The 23465-nt window shown below is 44.5% G+C and overlaps 1 protein-coding gene across 1 annotated transcript in view; it reads right to left on the minus strand.

The window, feature by feature from the left end:
* Nucleotides 1-23465, minus strand: part of LOC123754691 (transient receptor potential cation channel subfamily M member 4) — a gene marked incomplete in the record, with an annotated part of 261293 nt that overhangs the window by 84119 nt on the left and 153709 nt on the right. The window contains 4 exon segments of the mRNA XM_069326277.1: nt 2431-2656; nt 3986-4236; nt 15914-16126; nt 18991-19176. Of these exon segments, the coding sequence (XP_069182378.1) occupies nt 2431-2656; nt 3986-4236; nt 15914-16126; nt 18991-19176 (876 nt within the window).

Here is a 23465-nt window from a genome sequence, read left to right on the forward strand (position 1 = left end):
AGAAGTAAGATCACAAAATACATGTAATCACAGTATGTCCATAACATCAGACATGGTTTCAGAACTGGGCGCTCTTGCCTGTCACAGTTGCTGGACCACTATGATATGGCATTAGATGCCATGGAAGACAGACAAAATGCTGATGAAATTTACACAGATTTTTCAAAAGCCTTTGACAAATGTGACCATGGTGTTATTGCACATAAAATGCGTTCAAAAGGAATTACCAGAAAAATAGGCAGATGGATCTACAATTTCCTGACTAACAGAACCCAATGTGTAATAGTCAACAAAATAAAATCCAGCCCATCAACTGTGAAGAGCTCAGTCTCCCAGGGTACTGTGCTTGCTCCAGTACTTTTTCTCATCCTCATATCAGACACAGACAAGGACACAACCTATAGCACTGTATCATCCTTTGCAGATGACACTAGGATCTTCATGAGAGTAGGCAACATAGAGGACACGGCAAACCTCCAATCAGATGTAGATCAGGTCTTTCTATGGGCTACAGAAAATAATACGGTGTTTAACGAAGGTAAGTTCCAGCTCATGTGCTACGGAAAAAAAATGAAAATATAAAAACAGAAACCACGTACAAAACTCAGGCAAATCATAACAGAATGAAAAGGCAATGTAAAGGATCTGGGTGTACTCATGTCGGACGACCTTACCTTTAAAGAAGACAATAAACTAGCCGTCACAACTGCAAGAAAAATGACAGGTTGGATAACAAGAACTTTTCACACTAGAGATGCTGTACCGATGAGGATACTTTTCAAAACGCTAGTGCTCTCTACAGTGGAGTACTGCTGCAAAATGACAGCCCCTTTCAAAGCTGGAGAAATTGCTGACCTGGAGAGCGTGCAGAGATCCTTTACTGCTAGAATCCACTCAGTAAAACATCTAAACTACTGGGACCGACTAAAGAGTCTAAATCTGTATTCCCTTGAGTGCAGGCGGGAGAGATATATAATAATCTATACGTGGAAAATAACAGAGGGGCTGGTCCCATACCTGCACACAGAAATAACATCACATGAGATCAGAAGGCATGGCAAGATGTGCAGAATACCTCCGTTGAAAAGCAGAGATGCAGCGGGTACTCTGAGAGAAAACTCTTTCAACATCAGAGGCCAGAGATTGTTCAACACGCTTCTACTACACATAAGGGGTATAACTGGCCAACCCCTCACAGTGTTCAAGAGAGAACTTGACAAACACCTCAAAAGGATACCTGATCAACCAGGCTGTGACTCATACATCAGGGTGCGAGCAGCCACATCCAACAGTCTGGTTGATCAGTCCTGCAACCAGGAGGCCTGGTTGACGACCGGGCCGTGGGGACGCTGAGCCCCGGAAGCACCTCAAGGTAACCTCAAGGTAAGGTATGATGCTAAGATATTGGGGAAGCTAGGAGATGCAGACAATTGTAATGCCTTTATATTGATCTAGATAAAATAAGTGCTTGGAGCACCAAGTGGCAAATGGAATTCAATGTGAATAAACGCCATGTTATGGAATGTGGAATCAGAGAAAACAACACACAACTTACAAATTATATTGAAAGGAATTACAGAACTCTAATAAAGAACAAGACATGGGGGTGGTTTTTGAATAGTGAGCTGTTGCCAGAGGAACACAAAGAACATTGTGAGAGGAGTTTATGTGTCGGTTTCCAACTTCAGACTTGCTTTTAATTATATGGATGGTGAAATACTAAAGAAATTGTTCATGACTTTTCTGAGATCAAAATTGGAATATGCAGCAGTTGTATGGCGCCCAAATCTCAAGAAGCACATAAATAAACTGGAAAAGGTGCAATGGCATGCTACAAAATGACTTCCGGAACTGAAAAACATGAGTTATGAAGAGACACCAGAGGTGTTAAACATGCCAAAACTAGAAGATAAAACAAAATGAGGTGATATGATCACCACTTACAAAATACTAACAGGAATCGACCAAATTGACAAAGAGGAATTCCTGAAACCAGCAACTTCAAGACCAAGAGGACACAGATTCGGGCTAAGGAAACAAAGGTGCTGAAAAATATTAGAAAGTTTTCTTTTGCAAACAGAGTGGTAGATGATTGGAGGAAGGTAAATGAGGTGGTGGTGGAGGCCATAACCATCAGGAGTTTCAAAGCGTTAAACGACAGAGTACTGAACTGGGAAGACGGGACACCACGAGCATAGCTCTCATCCTGTAACTACAATGAGGTAATTACCCACAACCCACTTACCAGAATTTTGCATAGTACTGCACAATGATTTGACTCAGAACCATTCCCCTTGTGACCCACATATCTCACACTACCTTTGCATGTTCCTTCAACACATATATGTACAGTGTATATCAGTCAAAATTGTTTGCACGTCATGCAAATTTTATAAACAGTTGCTAATACAAAGCTCACTGTGAACACACCTCTGAGATTTCATCAATGATATAAGTAAATATCCAGATGATGAGAAGCTTCTCCATAACTGTCATTTTATAGTTGAAGTCAAAGAGGACAACGTAGGCATATAGAAACAGGAAACACACGTAGGCTGAGGAGTGAGCACAGAATTTAGAAATTGGCGACTTATAGAAGACGACAAACTTTTGCATTGTGGTCAGCTCACCCCCGTTGTCACCCAACTTCTGGAAACTGTGAAGAAAATAAGCATCAGCTGCATCAAATAATTTTAAGACATCATTAAGCTTTATTAGGATATTTACATCACATTAATTAAAACAGTAAAGCCATCAAGAACTTTGCAATGATACATATAGTTCACTACAATATTCCAAAGTTTCCACATGTAAACAAGCATTCACAGCCAGCCAAGCTTTTCAGAATGATTGGCAAAAGTAAAGGGGAAGATCATATGCTTTGATTAAAGCTAATAACCAAAACCTTTATCCTAGGTGGCATAATGTTGTGTGTGTGATGTTAGCCGAGTTATTATTAGATTTGGAATATAATTATCAAGAGGAAATACAGTAGAATAGTGGTCAGTGCAGCTGGCTCACAACCGAAAGGTACCGAGTTCAATTCCTATGTAGGTCAGATTAAATATCTATAAGAATTATCTATGTCTGAATTATCTGGCATCTTTCCTTTCATCTGATACTTCAGTTTCCCTATCAGTGAATAAGTACCTGAGAGGTTAGGCAACTGTAATGCAATGATTCCATTGCATCTCTGGGAAGGTCAGTAGACGACCTAGGGTGACCTTACACCTGTTGCTTCTGTTTACCTAGCTGTAAATAGGCATCTGAGAGTTAGGCAAATGTTGTGGGTTGCTTTCTGGTGGGAGCTTCTTGATGCTCCATGAAGTTATTATCACTGATTCAGTGCCATACTACTAGGAGCTATCAGGTGCGAAGTACTATTGGCCTACCGGGGAAGATGAGCCAGAACCTGGCTCCCTCAGTGAGGAGCACGGAGCAATGGTCTATGAACATTTTACATTTAAAGTTGATCATAAAAGTCACCTCCACCAAAGCACCCCAGAAAGTTAGGCAAAACAAAACAAAAACTACTGCGTGGTTAAAACGAGACAGCAGCCTCAAAAAACGAAAACTGCCAAAAGAACTACCCCCAATGATGTCACAGCATCTTCTCCCATTTCTGACGATGTGCATCAAGAAAGTCATATTGCAATTATTTGTCTCTGGTCATGAAAAAGAATTCAGTTTATAATATGCTGTCTATGACCAGTGTGAGAAGAAGGTTTTGGCTATCTGCTACTCCTGTTCTTCATGTTGCATGCAGTTAGAGGAATGATTTTGTCTAATTATATTTGTAGTTTACTGTGTGTTTTAAATGGTTGGTTAATTCACCTATATTGAGATAACTTGGGGAATTAGCAATGTATATTTCATTGTATTTTCTAAAATCTAATAAATTGCTAAATCATGTTAGTATTCCAAAGTAGAGTGAAGAGTAATCCTGATAAAAGTACCACCAAAACTAAGAACATTGGCTGCATACCGGAAGAAGCGAGGCCAGAAGATGAGAAATGGGAAGAAGTTTGCAATGATGACAGCAAAGAAAGGCGCTCTGCTCATGCCACGCCGCCAGTTGAACTCTACGCTTGCTTGGGCACCAGGCGTCGAGATGAAGAACTTGTCATCAGCCATCACTGCCAGCTCCAGACAGTCCATGTTGCCCCACTTGGCATTCCTTCGCTCTACTAGGCCCATGGCATTGACAATATCTGCCTGGTAGCATATGGCCAGAAGCTGCAAGGAATATGGAGGAGGAATATGAAAATATCCTAATTTTTGTTAGGAGAGGTTGAGGGCCTCTGCCAGCCTCAATAAGGACAGGAAGCTGGCACTTGTCCACTAAAAGGTTAAAATGAAGCTGGATATATGCTCATAAGACTAGATTAAATATAATAATCAGAAAGTATAAAGACAAACAGTCAGAAATAGAAACAGTTAACACTTTCGCCCACTGATGACAAAGTATGGAGTCAAAATTTTTGTACCTTATTTCCACTCATGACGAAGTATAGCATCAAAAATACAAAAAATTTGGCCCGCTTTCGGCTTCGATGCGGGAGAGGAGTGCCGCAGTTTTGGACATTATATGCATATACTCCTGTAGGGAATTTCATTGCGAATACATTGATGTCAAAATGAAAAACCTAAGACGAGAACTGAAGTAACAAAGTTAAAAAGAGTAAACCCATTTTATTGCTCTTGATGAGCACTCATGAAGGTAACGCGCTGTCACTTTCTGTTTGCTGTGGGTGGTACGCCGGACTTTTGGACTTTATATATGCATATACTCCTGTAGGGAATTCTATTGCAAACACAATGATACAAAAATGAAAGACCAAAGTCAAAAGAGTGTTCACATTTCATTGCTCTTTAGCGCTCCCAGGTAACTTTCACTCACTTTCTCTGTTTTGTGCGGGTGGTACGCCGGGCTTTTGGACTTCATATGCATTTAATCGTGTACAGAATTCTATTGCGAACACATTGATATCAAATTGGAAAACCTAGGATGAGAATTGAGATGACAAAGTTGAAAAAGAGTATACACTTTGCAGTATTACCGCGCTCTCTAATGAACGGCCCGGCGCTCCTCCCTGCTTTCATCACGTCGGCGGGTGGAGCGCGCCACGGTTTTTGACATTATATGCCTATACTCCTGTTGGGGATTTTATTGCGAACACATTGATTTCAAAATGGAAGACCTAAGACGAAAATTGAGGTGACCAAAGTGAAAAGAGTGTACACATTTTATCGCTTTTGCGCGCTCCCGGGTAACTTTCTTTCACTTTCTCAGTTTGCTGCGGGTGGTAAGCCGGGCTTCTGGAGTGTATATGCTTTTAGTCCTATAGAGCATTCTATTGAGAACACATTGATATAAAATTGAAAAACTTAGGACAAGAATTAAGGCGACAAAGTTGAAAAGAGTATACACGTTTCAGTATTACCGTGTGTTCCCGCAGAACGCCCAAAACCACTTGGACAGGTCGAGCGATTGACGTTGGCCCACGAAAATGTTAATATGGCTTTAGGAAAGTCAAATGTTAGTTAACCCTTTAACTGCGCAAGGCGCCTGCAGGCCCAGGCTTCAGGTGCGTAACGCGCCTCCGGGTATTTGTATTTTTAACGTTCCATTCAAAACTCCTGTGGCTAAATGGGGTTCACATCAGCTTCCTCAGGGCTCTTGTAAACAGACGCCATCTTTAAAAAAAATCGTGGTCCACATTCCCAGGTGTGGGAGCCTCAGTAGTTTTGTGCACGTAACACACAAAAGACACTGTGCACGTAACACAGTGTCCTTGGACAGTACGGATGTTTTACTGCCATAATATAGTGTACGTGTTCATTATACATAGGATTAGCGCATAAAAACAAATAAAATGTATTTGGAACTGGGGTGCAAAAAATGAACAAAAATATATTCGCGGCAACTCGCTCGCCCCGCCCCGGGCGCCCCACTGGCCCCAGGAGCTTACTGCACTGGCGCTCAGGGAATGATGACGTCACACGCCACCTTATGGACCTCATAGCAGCCAAAGTAAGTACAATTTCGAAATTCCGTTGCTATACCCATATACTGTACAGGGATGGGTTTTTAACACTTTCTGAACTAAAAAGAATTTTTTCCCGAGAATTTATTTCTTGCACACTGGGGGGATATCATATTTATAGGTCGCACAGTTAAAGGGTTAAAAAGCCAGAGTTGAATGTAATGAAACGTCATTTTCTGGGCGAGTCCCGGAGGCTTCCCGGAGCTATCTAGGCTGAATGGATATGTATAACTTTCTGGCATCAGTCAAAGTGCTAGGAGTTCTTGCCTACCGGGGACCACGAGCCAGAACCTGGCCCCCTCAGAGAGGCACGAGGAGCATTGGGCTATAGAAACCCCCCCTCTGTAGTTGGGAGCATTTTATGTCTGCCACAACTGGGATAGGCACCCAGAAAGGTAAGCACCCCAAAACAAACCCCTATTCTGGTGAAAAATTGCTACCGAAAGCCGAACGAGTGGACAGAACTCGCAGAACAAAATTATCAAACTAGCATGATGTCATCACGTCGCTGCGCCACCGTCTGCGCAACCCCCCCTCCCCGGGAGGGGGAAGGGCGAGCCCCAGACCCCCCTAGCTGGCAATCCAACTGGCAGTTCTTAGGCTGGATGTCAAAATACGCGAAAAACACCGCCGACCGGAGGGAGGGATGCCGGGGAGCCTCCGGGACTCATCCAGAAAATGGCATTCCATTACATTCAACGCTGTCTTTCTGGGGGGAGCTCCATCGGCTCCCTGGAGCTACCTCACCACAGATAAGGAAAATAGGGAAGGATCCGGGAGGCAGATGCCACGCACCCTAATCTAAAAAGCCAATACCACGGAGGAAACAAAAACCTTGCAGACCCCAAACCCCCGAACAGGAATGAGGGAAGAAAAGGAACGCGAACTACCAAAATGCATCCACGTCCCCAGAGGCCAAGATGCACAGAGAACAGCGAAAAAACGCAACTGAACAACAAAGGAAGCACACCCCCCCTCCCCCGGCCCGACCAACCAAGCAGCAACCCAAGGACCAAAACGAGGAGAAGAAAAGAGACCTCCTGGGCCAATGACCAGGATGGATCCAGAACGCAAGAGCAGGTCGGAGGTGAAACAACACCTAGCAAGCGGAATGGAGCCGAAGGAACAGCAACACCGAACACAAGCTGAAGCGGCTCCGCCAGCACCAACCAATACGAGGCGACAGTACATGGTCTCAGACGATGGTCCCGGAACAACCCCGAAAGGAAGACAAGCCAACCCTATCAGAGACCAAAGGATCCTTTGCAGTGATAGGAAAACCGGAAGGACTGCAAGGAAAACCACACACCACCCCGAGACGAAACACGCAGAGGGGACGACCAACAACGAACCCACCAGTGCTGACACAAGCGATGAAAAACGAGAAACAAAAACCCCAGACACAAAAACTCGAGGGGAAGAACGAACGAGCCCTGTACAGAACAGACCCGATCCACAAAAAGAGGCGGAGCTGCGGGAAGACCCACAGGACCGGAACCGAGGAAAGCAGCAGGTCTTGCCAAGGCAGGCAAAAACCAGAAGTTAACGGCTGCCAGGGAAATCAGGAATCCAACCCCAGGGAGCCGAAAAGAACCAACCCGGGCAAGCAGAAATGCCCTGTCAGGGGAGGAACACCCCCCCCCCCAGGACCCCTGAAGGACCAACAAGGCCAAACTCTGAGGAGCCAGGGCCCAGGCAGAGGCCAACAAATAAAAGGAGCACCACGAATGAAAGCACGAAATGAGAAGCAAAACAGCACCCCCACAACCCAAAGGAGCATTGCAACCAGCCCCAGCAGGGAAAACGAACGCATGCATCCCCAAGGTGTACAGGAGGGGAACTACGAAGGATGTAAACTGCAGGAAAACAAAAATACACGTTCCGGAAAAGGAACAAAGAAAAACCGGAGCCAGGACCGGAATCTCAGCTACGCGAAGGTTCCCAAGAAAAGGAACCAGTAAGGCAGGATTGGTGGACCTGAAGTCAACCACACGCCACAGACAGTGCAACACAGAAGCCTGCAGTGATATACAAAGAATTAATGAAGGAACTCGGCACCAAAACTGAACACTGGGGTAGTCCAAAAGCAGGGAACTGAACAAGGATAGAGGCCTACCCCAGCACTTAACATCAGTATAGCCAATAAACACTGACCCAGACGCACACAGCCATGTGTAGCACAGAAGGAAAAAATGGAAATAGGCAAGGAAAAACCACGAACACGGACCAAGTAGCAGCCGGGAACGCAATGTACATGACCAACCACAAAGTGTGGAGTGGGAGGTCGTACATACACACACGGACACCATGGATATCAGGGTGCAGCCAGGCACTGAAGATAGGCATGGAAGGAGTGTCCAGAGAACAGAGACCAAGCAAGAAAGGAGGACAAAAGCACGGACCGAGGGAATGATGGAGTGTCCAAATATAGGGAAAAGACCCAGGTGTCGAAAAACTAACAAAAAGAACCGAAATGTGGGGCAATGCCTCACAGTACAACGAAGAACAAGGTACTGTACACGGACAAAGTAAAGTCACAGAAAACACATGCAAGGTGTCCAAGCAAAACACACAACACCTAACAACCCTGGTCAAGCAGGGCAGTGACAGAGTAAACAAGGGAGGTACATGCATAAGGGTAAACAGGAGTTAGCCGAGTACCCAAACAAGCCACAGATATTAAAAAGAACCTGAGCAATATCAGAGGAGGTAGGAACGGAATGCACTAGGAAGCAATGTGGTGAAGGCAAACTCCACACACAGATGCAAATGTAAAGAAGATAAAGCCCAGTAGGCTCGGGAAACTACACACCCGTCGACCGACAGCTGAAAGGCGAGACCAAAGAGCCAGAGTCAACCCCCGCAAGCACAACTAGGCAAGTACCCCACCAAAAGTTGAGAACCAGCAATTGGTCGACAGAGCCGCCAGACAATACAATCTCACCTGCAGAGCGGAGACACGACCGTGTCATTCTATCCCAAGTTCTTTCCCAAGAGGCAGACAAGAGGAGCTCCAGCATATTTCAATAATCCTAAGTATTGTAGTGCAGGATGATGATAGTGAGTGGTGTCCCAGAGAACATAAAGGTATAGTGCTTTGGAAAAATAGGTGAGTTAACAGGAATGTGCCAAGGGAAGTGAAATAGTGGATGAGAAAAAGTTACCCCTAGATTTTCCAGTGCAGAGAACAACATTCAAGATGGCCGCCTGCAAGAGGAAATACAAAACAGAGCTTGATTTTGCTGGATTCAGTGAAGAAAGCATTGAGATAACCAGTCTACACAACAAGGTGGTAAAATTAGATACTATTGTGACCTCTCATGTAGAAATAATTAGTAAATTGAAAGAAAGTAATGACCATTTAAATAGCAAAGTTGTATGTCTTGAGGGTAATTACCCAAGTGTGATTACCTAAGTGTAGTTACAGGATGAGAGCTACGCTCGTGGTGTCCCGTCTTCCCAGCACTCTTTGTCATATAACGCTTTGAAACTACTGACGGTCTTGGCCTCCACCACCTTCTCCCCTAACTTGTTCCAACCGTCTACCACTCTGCTTGCGAAGGTGAATTTTCTTATATTTCTTCGGCATCTGTGTTTAGCTAGTTTAAATCTGACCTCTTGTTCTTGAAGTGCCAGGTCTCAGGAAATCTTCCCTGTCGATTTTATCAATTCCTGTTACTATTTTGTATGTAGTGATCATATCACCTCTTTTTCTTCTGTCTTCTAGTTTTGGCATATTTAATGCCTCTAACCTCTCCTCGTAGCTCTTGCCCTTCAGTTCTGGGAGCCACTTAGTAGCATGTCTTTGCACCTTTTTCAGTTTGTTGATGTGCTTCTTAAGATATGGGCACCACACAACTGCTGCATATTCTAGCTTTGACCTAACAATGTCGTGAACAATTTCTTTAGTATATCGCCATCCATGTATTTAAAAGCAATTCTGAAATTAGAAAGCGTGGCATAGGCTCCTCGCACAATATTCTTTATGTGGTCCTCAGGTGATAGTTTTCTATCTAGAACCACCCCTAGATCTCTTTCTTTATCAGAATTCTTTAAAGATTTCTCACATAATATATAGGTTGTGTGGGGTCTATGTTCTCCTATTCCACATTCCATAACATGACATTTATTAACATTAAATTCCATCTGCCAAGTGGCGCTCCATGTACTTATTTTGTCCAGGTCTTCTTGAAGGGCATGACAATCATCTAAGTTTTTTATCCTTCCTATTATCTTAGCATCATCAGCAAAATGTTCATATAATTAATTCTGTATACGAACTGGTAGATCATTTATGTAGACAATAAACATCACTGGTGCAAGAACTGAACCCTGTAGTACTCCACTTGTGACATTTCTCCAGTCCGATACATTGCCTCTGATCACAGCCCTCATTTTTCTATCAGTCAGAAAATTTTTCATCCATGTTACAAGCGTACCTGTCACTCCACCAATATTTTCCAGTTTCCAGACTGAAAGAAGAAAGACTTGCGCAAGGATAAGATTCAATTGGAAAGAAATTGCAAAGCCATGGAAGAAGAAAATAAACTCTTAAAAATAGCTTTGGAAGAAGTTAAAGTAAATTTAAACATAAATCACTATAATAGGTTAGGCAAGGAAATTCAACAGGAGAAACAGCTTTTGTCAGCACAGATGGAAGAAGTTACACAGGGAATAGAACAGTGCAAGAAAGATATGCAACTCACTTATGCACAAGTAGCCAAGGAGAAAGAAAAAATAGAAGAAGCAGTAAATGAAGTCAAACACTGCAGCAACCAAGATAAAACAAACATTAGGCTGGAAGTGAGAAAAGAATTGGCATCTAACCCGAAGTTGGTGCAAAACACAGTTGATCGGAGTAAGTCCCTGATCATTTTTGGCTGCAAAGAAAAGGCGATAACATCTTGGTCAGAAAGAGCTGTAGAAGCAGCTATAGTAGTAGATAAAATTGTTGGCCTCGTGGAAGGTCTTACAACCATAGAGAATGTGTGCGACTACAGGAGAATAGGCAGGTACGTAAAAGGGAAAGATCGACCTTTGAGGATCACCCTAAACGGTGCCAAACAGATGGAAGAAGTACTAAGGAATGCTAGAAAATTGCAAAGTGATGAGGATGGGAAAGGGTGGTCGTTAAGACGAGATCTTTCAAAAGAAGATAGAGAGAAGCTGAAACTGAACCTCGCCGAGGCAAAAACATTTAAATGAGAGCAGGAATGAAGAAGAAATAAATTCTTTTTTCTACAAAGTGATAGGGGTAGGCAAACCAGTAAAGTGGTACATAAAGGCAAACCAACAAAATCAATAGAGAGAGGGGGAGTGAAGAATAAGGAGAGGGGGAACAAGTTCCTGAAGATTGCATACACCAACATAGATGGAGTGAGATCGAAGATACTGGAGTTAAGTGATGTAATACAGCTGCAGACACCAGACATTGTTGCACTCACGGAGACAAAACTTGAAGATGTAATTTTAAATGAGGTCATATTCCCAAGGGGCTACTCAATTTGGAGACGGGACAGAAAAATTAGGAAAGGCGGTGGTGTTGCTGTGCTGGTAAAAGAACACCTAAAGGTGAACGAAATAATGACTGCCAATCCACAAGAAGTTGACATAATAGCACTAGAGATCTGCCATGAGGATGATAAACTAATGATAATAAATGCATATAGTCCACCGCCAAGCAGCACATGGTCAAAAGAGGAGCTAGATAGTAAACGTGAAGGTCTTATAACAATAATGAGAGAGATTATAGCGAGACCGGATACCGATAGATCACAACTGTTGATAGTCGGTGACTTCAACTTGAAATCCATTGACTGGGAAGCATATGAAGCTAAAACAGAAGATTTTTGGACCTGTAAATTTGTAAACCTCATCCTGGAAACATTCTTGTATCAACATGTTAAACAAGCTACGAGGATGAGGGAAGGGGACATTCCCTCCATGCTAGATTTGATATTTACCAGGAAGGAGGAAGAGATATTTGACATTCAGTACCTTCCTCCCTTGGGTAAAAGTGACCATGTCTTTTTGGGAATAAAGTATGCAATGCGCTATAAGCTGGAAGAAAATAAGGAGTTTGAAGCAGTTGAAAAACCAGACTTCAGATGGAGTTTCACCATGGGTTCTGAGAGAATGTGCACCTGAGCTCAGCATTCCACTTCACCTGATCTTTCAGGCATCCCTGTGTACAGGAATCGTAGCAGACATATGGAAACAGGCTAACATAGTTCCAATCTACAAAAGTGGCAGCAGGGAAGACCCCCTCAATTATAGACCTGTATCATTGACAAATGTAATAGTGAAAGTATTGGAAAAACTAATCAAAACTAAATGGGTAGAACACCTAGAGAGAAATTATATAATATCAGACAGACAGTATGGTTTTCGATCTGGAAGATCCTGTGTATCGAATTTACTCAGTTTCTATGATCGAGCCACTGAGATATTACAGGAAAGAGATGGTTGGGTTGACTGCATCTATCTGGACCTAAAAAAGGCTTTCGACAGAGTTCCACATAAGAGGTTGTTCTGGAAACTGGAAAATATTGGAGGGGTGACAGGTAAGCTTCTATCATGGATGAAAACTTTTCTGACTGATAGAAAAATGAGGGCAGTAATCAGAGGAAATGTATCGGAATGGAGAAATGTCACAAGTAGAGTACCACAGGGTTCAGTTCTTGCACCAGTGATGTTTATTGTGTACATAAATGATCTACCAGTTGGTATACAGAATTATATGAACATGTTTGCTGATGATGCTAAGATAATAGGAAGGATAAGGAATTTAGATGATTGTCATGCCCTTCAAGAAGACCTGGACAAAATAAGTAGATGGAGCACCACTTGGCAAATGGAATTTAATGTTAATAAATGTCATGTTATGGAATGTGGAATAGGAGAACATAGACCCCACACAACCTATATATTATGTGAGAAATCTTTAAAGAATTCTGATAAAGAAAGAGATCTAGGGGTGGTTCTAGATAGAAAACTATCACCTGAGGACCACATAAAGAATATTGTGCGAGGAGCCTATGCTATGCTTTCTAACTTCAGAATTGCATTTAAATACATGGATGGCGATATACTAAAGAAATTGTTCATGACTTTTGTTAGGCCAAAGCTAGAATATGCAGCTGTTGTGTGGTGCCCATATCTTAAGAAGCACATCAACAAACTGGAAAAGGTGCAAAGACATGCTACTAAGTGGCTCCCAGAACTGAAGGGTAAGAGCTACGAGGAGAGGTTAGAAGCATTAAATATGCCAAAACTAGAAGACAGAAGAAAAAGAGGTGATATGATCACTACATACAAAATAGTAACAGGAATTGATAAAATCGACAGGGAAGATTTCCCGAGACCTGGCACTTCAAGAACACGAGGTCAGATTTAAACTAGCTAAACACAGATGCCGAAGAAATATAAGAAAATTCACCTTCGCAAACAGAGTGGTAGACGGTTGGAACAAGTTAAGTGAGAAGGTGGTGGAGGTCAAGACCGTCAGTAGTTTCAAAGCGTTATATGACAAAGAGTGCCGGGAAGACGGGACACCACGAGCGTAGCTCTCATCCTGTAACTACACTTAGGTAATTACACTTAGGTAATTAGCGTTCTATAAAGGACTGGAGGTAAGCCTCACTGGAAGAAGACAAACGTTCCAATAATATGGGAAGTATCGAAGACCTTCCCGAACCTTCGAGATCCTGCAGAAGCAAGCACAAAATCACGAAGGTTCATATGGTCACAGTCGCACCCGAGACCAATGATCATGCAGAACCCCGATACAAGGAGAACATGACCTCAACATGGAGAATACATGTCCCAGAGAAGAAGGGCGAGAAAACAGAGAAGAGTATCCACCGGCATGACGGAAGCAACGGACCCGAAGGGACAAGGAACCCAACCTGGGGAGGATTGCATATGGGGGGGGGGGGGGGGTTGCATATGGATCGTATGCAAAGGGGGGGAAGGGAAGAAAAACCCTGCTCCATGTAACCGCAAGCCTTGCTCAAAGGGTAGAGAAAAACCCCGGCGGGGTCCAACAGGTCCCAAGTCCCCCAAGTCAGCCCCTCCCCAGTCCTGGGAACCTCCACAGCAAGACCTGGGGCCCGAGCTGTTTCCCGAAAGCCCCAGCCTCACAAGAAAAAGTCGGGGCAGCAGGAAAAACACTAAGGAAGGGAGCCCACTGGCAGACCCATACGTCACGGCTGAAGGAACAGGTTGGAATGCCTCCATCGCCACCTCATAAGGGGCAATCCCGAGATCACCCAAGTCTGAAGACCGTTCAAACCCTGCCCCGACCCCGAAACCCACAGACAGTTCGGAGCTGGATGCAGGGAGAAAGGGGGGGGGGATCAGATTGAACCACAACAGGGTAAAGATAAGGGGACACGGCCATCATCAACTGCCAATGATGGGCAAGAAATTGGTCAGAAAATGTAACTTTGGAAACTTCAACAAGGGCATATACCAGGCATATTTACTGAACCACCTTCTAAAGACCTTCAAAACCCCCTCACTGGCTCTTCACAAGAAGCCAACACCAGAAAAATAAAATAACCCTAAACAACCCCACATTACCTTTACAACTCCAAGGTTGTTAATTTCAAATCCCGAAATCCACTGCCACAGTCAAATGCCAAGGCATCCACAACATTATTAACCCCTAGCACTACTCCCTCTCAGCACACCTGGTGAAGAGTGATACTGCTGAGATCCCTCACAATCATCCCACTCCACCCCTCGTGCTGCCCTCTACTACGATTCACTTAGTGAATTTTACTTTCAGAAAATGTTAAACATGTGGGCTGCCACCTCATAAAAGATCTTCACAGAGTTCTCAAATACACTGAAGTGGTTCCTAGCCTACATTAAGGAAGTTACCAATGATATCCTTATACATATAATAATAATAATAATAATAATAATAATAATAATAATAATAAATTTTGTCGAGGGACAGGCAGCCTAAGTATATATACTGTACATGATAGGCTTGTATTGAGGTCTCCCCTCCCCCCCACCACTAAACTCACCCCAGGATACAACCCCACAACAAGCTGACTAGCTCATGGGTACCCATTTACTGCTAGGTGAACAGCGGCATTAGGTGATAGGAAACATGCTTGCCCATTTCTTGAGTAACACCTTAATATTCTTTTTTTTTTTTTTTTTTTTTTTTTGAGATATATACAAAAGTTGTTACATTCTTGTACAGCCACTAGTACGCGTAGCGTTTCGGGCAGGTCCCTGGAATACGATCCCCTACCGTGAAGAATCGTTTTTTCATCCAAGTACACATTTTACTGTTGCGTTAAACAGAGGCTACAGTTAAGGAATTGCGCCCAGTAAATCCTCCCCGGCCAGGATACGAACCCATGACATAGCGCTCGCGGAACGCCAGGCGAGTGTCTTACCACTACACCACGGAGACTGTGTATATCTAGTCTATGGCAGATTATATTAGGCAATTAGTTAATACCAGGTGGCAATGTCATGCCACCTGTTATTTATATACTGTACATGATGATTGGATATCATGAAGCTATGATATCCAGCCCCATAGGAAGACTAATGTCTTGTGCTTTGTGCTGCCCGAAATTCTTTGCGTAATAGAGACTTTAGGCATTGTATGTACTAGCTCCATCTATAAATCGATCAAATTATGTAAAATCTCTTGTATGTACCTTACCTGAATAAACATTTTATTTTTATTTTTATTTTAATGTATGATAATTTTTATTAATATCTTTGATGACATTTATGTTTGAATTGTAATCTTACTGGGGCCCTCAGGCCTGAATATGGGACCAATTGAGTGAGTGCAATGGGTTAACTTTTTTTTAATAATGTGACAGACTTACATCAACAGAAAGGCGTTCAAATATGTCCTTGTTCCTGAGGTACTCATCCCGGATGTCAGTATTCTTAGCACCCAGGGAAAGCCAGAGGGAGCGGTACAGGCAAGAGGAGACAATAGTGGCACACAGCGGCGAGTTACACCGTTGCCAGAGGTACCTTGCCAACTTGCTCCGGCGGCTGAGGATGGCCCACAGCAACAGTTCCATATATGGGTCCTGTCAGGAAAGATGACATGGTTATGAAATAAGGATAATGGCTAGATTGGTTTGGTGTTGGGCTTAAGGCCTATCAACTTCTGGAGGATCATTAAGGTCTATCAACCACTAGAGAGATATAAAAGCCTATCAACCTTTAGAGGAATCACATTAATGTAATGTATCAATGAGAAAATCCATTGGAGCTGTGATTAGGATTCGAACCTATGCTCTGGGTTCTCCCAAGCACACGCCTTAGACAATTAGGCCACAACATGGTAAAAGGATTGCAACTTGGGATTCTTCTGAATCCACAAGGATTTCTGAGGCTTCAATTGAAGCTGAACCAGGGGTTTCACCCAATCCCTCCCCATGCATTCTGGCTCTGTCATCCAGAAATTCTACCTCTGAAGCTTCCTCTTTTATTGAAAGAGATTCCTTCTGTGTGTATTGAAAGAGGAAGCATCAGCAGTCATCATCATCATAAGATAGTTGCAACCCGTTCTCACACTTGCTTGCTGTCAATGTTGGCTTATTTAATAAGTGCATATGTGACATACTAATTGATTGTGAATATTTTAGTTTACCTTGAAAAGCTTCATAGAAAACACCGACCTCACCTAACCTTCTTAGTATGTTAAGATAAGCATCTTATTGCTTCTTATTTACAATTATTACTTAACCTGATCAACCAGGCTGTGACTCATACGTCAGGCTGCGAGCAGCCGCGTCTAACAGCCTGGTTGATCAGTCCAGGAACTAGGAGGCCTGGTCGACGACCGGGCCGCGGGGACACTAAGCCCCGGAAGCACCTCAAGGTAGGTAACCAAGGTAACCTATCAACGGTATAGGTTAAGTAATAATTGTAATTAAGAAGCAATAAGATTCTTATCTTAACATATTAAGAAGGTTAGGTGAGGTCGGTGTTTTCTATGAAGCTTTTCAAGGTAAACTAAAATATTTACAATCAATTAGTATGTCACATATGCACTTATTAAATAAGCCAATATTGACTATAAGCAAGTGCGAGAACGGATTGGATTATTTAAACAATTATTGTCTGGGATTTACAGGTGATGCAAATATGGATATAAAAGCTCTCCATGGATGTAAATAGAGAAAACAATAGATAAAACAGCGATAAAACAATCGGTGAAACATCAGAGAATAAATCAGGTAGAATCAGCAAAATCAAGCAACAGGTGTGAAAATGGACATACGCATCCTTGCAGAGCACCTCCACCCAGTGAAATGATAAATTTTCACATTTTTCTTGTATTCTAAATACAAATTATATTTTACATACAAAGTTTTTCTTATATTCAAATTTTAATACAAATACAAATTAGTACATTATTCTACTATGAAAAATTATTTTTTACATAGGTGACCAGTTAGTTCTCCATAGCTGTTGTGTAAGGGTTAAAGACCTATGAACCTCTGGAGGGTTATTAAAGACCTATGAACCTCTGGAGGGTTATTAAAGACCTATGAACCTCTGGAGGATTATTAAAGACCTATCAACATCTGGAGAACTATAACAATCTATCAACATCTGTAAGATTATAGAAGCATACCTCGAGGCCTATCATTCTCTGGAGAGTTAGTAAGGTCTATCACCCTATAAAGGGTTAGTAAGCAACCACAATTACTTAGTGATCAACAAGTATTCCTTAGTAATGAATACAATCCAGTTGTCAAGAAAACTCTCAATGTATATATACAGAGAAGCAGGGTACATCTCTCAGTGTATATACACCGAGAAGATGGATACAATTCTCAGTATGTGTATACACCGAGAAGCTGGGTACACCTCTCAGTGTATATAGACCGAGAAGCTGGGTACACCTCTCAGTGTATATACACCGAGAAGCTGGGTACACCTCTCAGTGTATATAGACCGAGAAGCTGGGTACACCTCTCAGTGTATATAGACCGAGAAGCTGGGTACACCTCTCAGTGTATATAGACCGAGAAGCTGGGTACACCTCTCAGTGTATATAGACCGAGAAACTGGGTACACCTCTCAGTGTATATACACCGAGAAGCTGGGTACACCTCTCAGTGTATATACACCGAGAAACTGGGTACACCTCTCAGTGTATATAGACCGAGAAGCTGGGTACACCTCTCAGTGTATATAGACCGAGAAGCTGGGTACACCTCTCAGTGTATATAGACCGAGAAGCTGGGTACACCTCTCAGTGTATATACACCGAGAAGCTGGGTACACCTCTCAGTGTATATACACCGAGAAGCTGGGTACACCTCTCAGTGTATATAGACCGAGAAGCTGGGTACACCTCTCAGTGTATATAGACCGAGAAGCTGGGTACACCTCTCAGTGTATATAGACCGAGAAGCTGGGTACACCTCTCAGTGTATATAGACCGAGAAGCTGGGTACACCTCTCAGTGTATATAGACCGAGAAGCTGGGTACACCTCTCAGTGTATATACACCGAGAAGCTGGGTACACCTCTCAGTGTATATACACCGAGAAGCTGGGTACACCTCTCAGTGTATATACACCGAGAAGCTGGGTACACCTCTCAGTGTATATAGACCGAGAAGCTGGGTACACCTCTCAGTGTATATACACCGAGAAGCTGGGTACACCTCTCAGTGTATATAGACCGAGAAGCTGGGTACACCTCTCAGTGCATATAGACCAAGAAGCTGGGTACACCTCTCAGTGTATATAGACCGAGAAGCTGGGTACACCTCTCAGTGTAATACAACTCAGGATGGGGAAGAAAGAGGGGTAAACAATTAGTTTAATGCATCTTAGGTATTTACCACACTGAGGTGGGTGAAGACTGGCATAGCAGCCTCATGGTGCATTCCAACAAGAAATAAAGAGTGCCTTGATACTGACAAAGTTACCTCAAATGTGAGATAATTAATGGAAGGTTTGTCAGTTATGACATCAGGGGTGTCAGCCTCATAGATGGGATCTGTGTGGCGTCTCATCATTGCCTGCAGGAGGTAATGGACGTGGATGAGGTGGTGATGGCCATGCTGTCGGGAGGATCGCTGCAGCAGTCCCATCAGATGAGTGTTGGGAACACACTGCAATGAGGTATGAGTGGTCAAAGTTAGTGTGGTTATGATGAATAGCTAGGCTATGTCAGTTAGGATGGGATCAGTTGGAAATTTATTGCTTGTTATGTTTGGTTCACTGAGTGATTTTATGCTTAGTAAGTTGTTCCTCCGAGTGAAGTCGCTTTCATATACAGTATTTAGAATTTATTAAGTGATACCAGTTTGACAGGCTCGGTTGAGTTGTCAATATTATGATAGGCAAGTTGGATTCAGTGTAGGATGCTGTTTGGCAAGATGTGTTCAGTTAATGTTTTATTTATTTCACATTTTATTTTATTTATTTAAAACACTAACCAAAAACCATCAGTGAATGTAATGAAATGCCAATTTCTGGGTGAACCCCAGTGGCTTCCTGAAGCCATCATCTCCGATGTGAGTGGAACTACTAGGTGCCATCAGTCACGGACTTCTGAGGCGTACTGGGGACCCAGCACCAGAGCCAGGTTCCCTTACAGAGGCACAGGGAGCCATGACAATTTATATATTAAGTTCATTTATGACACCACTGAGGAAGACACCCAGCCAAAGTCAGTGAGACAAAACAAACCACAGCCAGCTGCCTCCAAGACCTGCAAACTCAAAAGCAGCCATGGTCCTGTCCGAAATACTCTGTGATAGTGGCTTTGCAAGAATGTAAGAATACATACGTACTCTCACAACCCAATGTGCCTTCTTGTATATAAATATATAAAAAGAATTTCTCAAACTATGTAAACAAATGCTCAAAAAGTTACAAAACTGGTGCCCACTTGTTCACTTCACCCCCATCCCTCTCGTTTAAAGGAAGGAGGGGGACAGGCCACAGTTCACAGGCTGCTGCACTGTCAGTTCTCCCCTGATGTGTGGCGGGTCTACCACTTTCACTCTGGCGTTAGTGTTTTTTCTGGGTGTTGGGGTTTTGGCCTACCTCGATGACTGGCTGGATTGGGCTCCCAGCCAGTTGGTGTGTCTGCTAGCCAGGGATCTGGTTCTTTTCCTGTTTGCCAAGCTCAGGTTCTTGGTGAATTTACATAAGACCCAGTAGTTTCACCCCAGGCTCATACTTGGTTGGGCCTCATTTGGGACTTTCGGTTGGCGCCGCTGTCCATGCCTCCAGCAGCCTTGTCTTAGATGCAGTGTCGCCATTTATTGGTGCTGAGGTGGCCTCAAGTGCCTTGGCAGTTGCTCTTGTAGCTGGATGGGGGCCCCTCAACTTTTCCCTCCTTGTTTATTCCCTGGACAGAGTTATGATTCGGAGGATGTACTGGTTCCTCAGGGGCACCCGCTTTGCAGCTGCCATGACCAATCGGTGCAGACTCCGTTGGCCCTGCATCGGCTGCTGCATCGCCACCTTCCTCTTTGGGTTTTTCTAGGTTCAGTTCCCTGGCACCTTTCTCTGCCTGCATTCAACATGTTTATAGATTCCTTAGCTCTCAGCTGTGGCTTGATCACCGGTGATCATCAGGCTAGTCAGGGGCATTAGTTATCCCCCTCCCAGGAGGGGGAAGGAGGAGCCCCAGACCCCTTACGCCAGCTACCCACACCTTCAGTTCTCGGCTGATGTGACCGAGGCGTGTGACTCCAGCTCCTGTTTCTTGTCTCAGTGCTGTGCCTTGTGTTTAGTGCTGTCTTTAAGGTTGTGTGTGAGCTAGGAGTAATCTTCACTGGTACTCAGGCTGCATGCACTTGGGGTTCCTTTTCCTACGTGCCCTGTAAATACTTTCCTTGGGGCTTGGGGTTATCTTCAAGTTATCTTGGGGTCTACCTCTGTTGGTCTTTTGCTGCTCGGTGACTGACCGCCCATCAGTGTGCTGGGGGTTTCCCTTAGGATAAGGGGTAGTTTGCACTGGAAGGGGTGCAGGGTACTGCACAGCTAGTTATCACCTATTACCGTGACCGGCTCTGTTCCACTTGGGTACGTTGTCCTCTTGCGGGGTTTTTATTCTCTTTTTGTTTTTTTGCCTGGTGGGGGTCTGCCTTTGGTTTGTTGCCCCCTATCTGTATCTTAGGTTTATATATCTGTGTTCTGGGTCCCTGCTAGGCCCCCCCCATGAGTGGACACATCTTTGGGGTTCAATTTTTAGCAGTATGAATGGTAGACTTGCACTCTGGTTCGAAGTACCCTGCCTGGGCTTATCCTTAGTGATAACAGTCTAAGGACCCTGGGAAACCCCGCAGGGGTGCAAGGGGTCCGATGGATGCAACCCCCTGGGTCCCATCTCACCTTGTACGAGTTTGAGGGTTGCTCTGTCTCCCTTGTCTCATGGTGACTCACTGTTTTTGCTTCTGTCATGCTGCCTGTTGGGTCGGTGACACCTTCGACTCAGAGTCCTGCGAGATATGTTGCTTGTTTGTGACGCAACTCACCCAGTCCACTGATGACTATCAGGGTTATCTTGAGGTTATCTTGAAATGATTTCTGGGCTTAGCGTCCCCGCGGCCCGGTCCTCAACCAGGCCTCTTTTTTGTTACACATCCCCAGGAAGCAGCCCATAGCAGCTGACTAACTTCCAGGTACCTATTTACTGCTAGGTAACAGGGTCATCAGGGTGAAAGAAACATTTTGCCCAATTGTCTCCGCCTCCACCGGGGATCAAACCTGGAACCTCAGGACTACGAATCCGAAGTGCTGTCTGCTCAGCTGTCAGGTACCCTTGACAGATGGGGTGCAGATGGCTCAGGCGTTGCATGCTAGATTTAGGTTGCTGCAATGCGCTAGGTTGATTGCTATCCCGGAAGCCCCGTGGCTGTCCCGTTTTGCTTATAAGGACCTGAACTTGGGGCTGTTGGTCGCTTTGGCCTTCGTTCAGTGCGCGCCCCCTCGTTCTTCCCCTGCTGTGGTTCATTCTGGTCTCTTCCCCCTGCTTCCGGGTCCAAAGCGTCTGTGGGCTTAGGGGTCAGGGCAGGGTTTAGAAGGTTCTGAGACTCTGACTCTTTCAGGGGTTGCCCCTTCCAGGGGGGAGCGACGGAGGCATTCAGGTCGGTTCTTCCAGACGTGCTGATGGGGTCTGACAAGTGGTCCCCCTTCCTGCCTTTCCAGCTGCCCCAGTTTTTTTTTTGCGAGGCCGTGGCTTTGGAGGACAACTCGGCCCAGGGTCATGGTATGGAGGTTCCCGGGGTTGGAGAGAAGCTGACATGGGGGCCTTGGGCCCCACTGGACCCAGCCTGGGTTTTTCTGCCCTCTGAGCGGGGCTTACTGTTAAAAGGAGTGGGGTTTTCTTTTTCCCACCTCTTCATAAGAGTTCAATTTGGCGCTGGCTTATTCCTGGGTTCGGTTCCGAGTCCCTTCGGGTCCGTCAGTTCCATCCTTTCAGAGATTTTCAGCTTCCCGCGTCTCGCCTACTAAGGTGCGGGAAGCCATTGCAGCTTACCTCCTATGCGACCCTGATTTTGCCTGTATAATGGATCCGTCTTCTTTCAGGTTTGGGTCTTCATCTCCATACTGAGTTCATTATGAGGTTCCGGAGTCGTCCTAGCTAATGGACTGCCCTGTGTTGTCACTGGATGCTTGGAGTACTTTCTGTCGTACCCACACACTTGAGTGGCGTGAGGTGTTAACGGTGGTCCAGGTTTACCTGGGGGCCAAATTCAAGCACCTCAATGCGTGTTTGTTTGCCCCTACCCTTCACCAGGATGTTGGCTTGGTTCAGCTTCACGTGCAGGTTCCCTCCCTTTCGACTGTCCTGGGGGCTGAGGACTTGAGTGCTCATAGCCTGCTGGCTTTAGTTTTGCAGTTCTTTTCCCTTTTGGAGCTGTCTTCGGATTGACTTCAGGAGGATGTGGATGAGCTTGGGGCCATTCCTGGGTCTGGTGTCTTGGTCTCGGCAGCGCGTGCGTCGTCTGCACCGCTGAAGCTGTTTGCGCTGATCCTGCGGGATGTGGTGTCACAGTTTTTCGCTTTGCGTCTCATGTGTCGGCAAGTGGTGCTCGCTTCCTCGTTGGAATCTGCCTGGGCCCTGGCTCTTAAGTTTTCATCGCCATATTGTCCTTGCAGCCTCTTCTGGTTGTCAGCCGATGTTGGACTTGTTGGTTCTTCAGGGGTCCCAGGGAAGTTCCTTCCGGAAGGGTCATGCCTGGGCTTGGGGTTCATCTCCCCCTCCTGGGGAGGGGGAATCTGTGCAGACAGCAGGGAGGCAACGTGGTGATGTCAGGCTTGTTTGGTTGTTTTCTTTGAGGAGTTCTGTCCACTCATTTGACATTTAGTAATAGTTTCAACCAGAATAGGGATTTGTTTTGGGATGCTTACTTTTCTGTGTGCCTGATCCAGTCAATGGCAG

Source organism: Procambarus clarkii, chromosome 18 (genome assembly GCF_040958095.1).
Source record: "Procambarus clarkii isolate CNS0578487 chromosome 18, FALCON_Pclarkii_2.0, whole genome shotgun sequence".
Classification (NCBI taxonomy): Eukaryota; Metazoa; Arthropoda; class Malacostraca; order Decapoda; family Cambaridae; genus Procambarus; species Procambarus clarkii.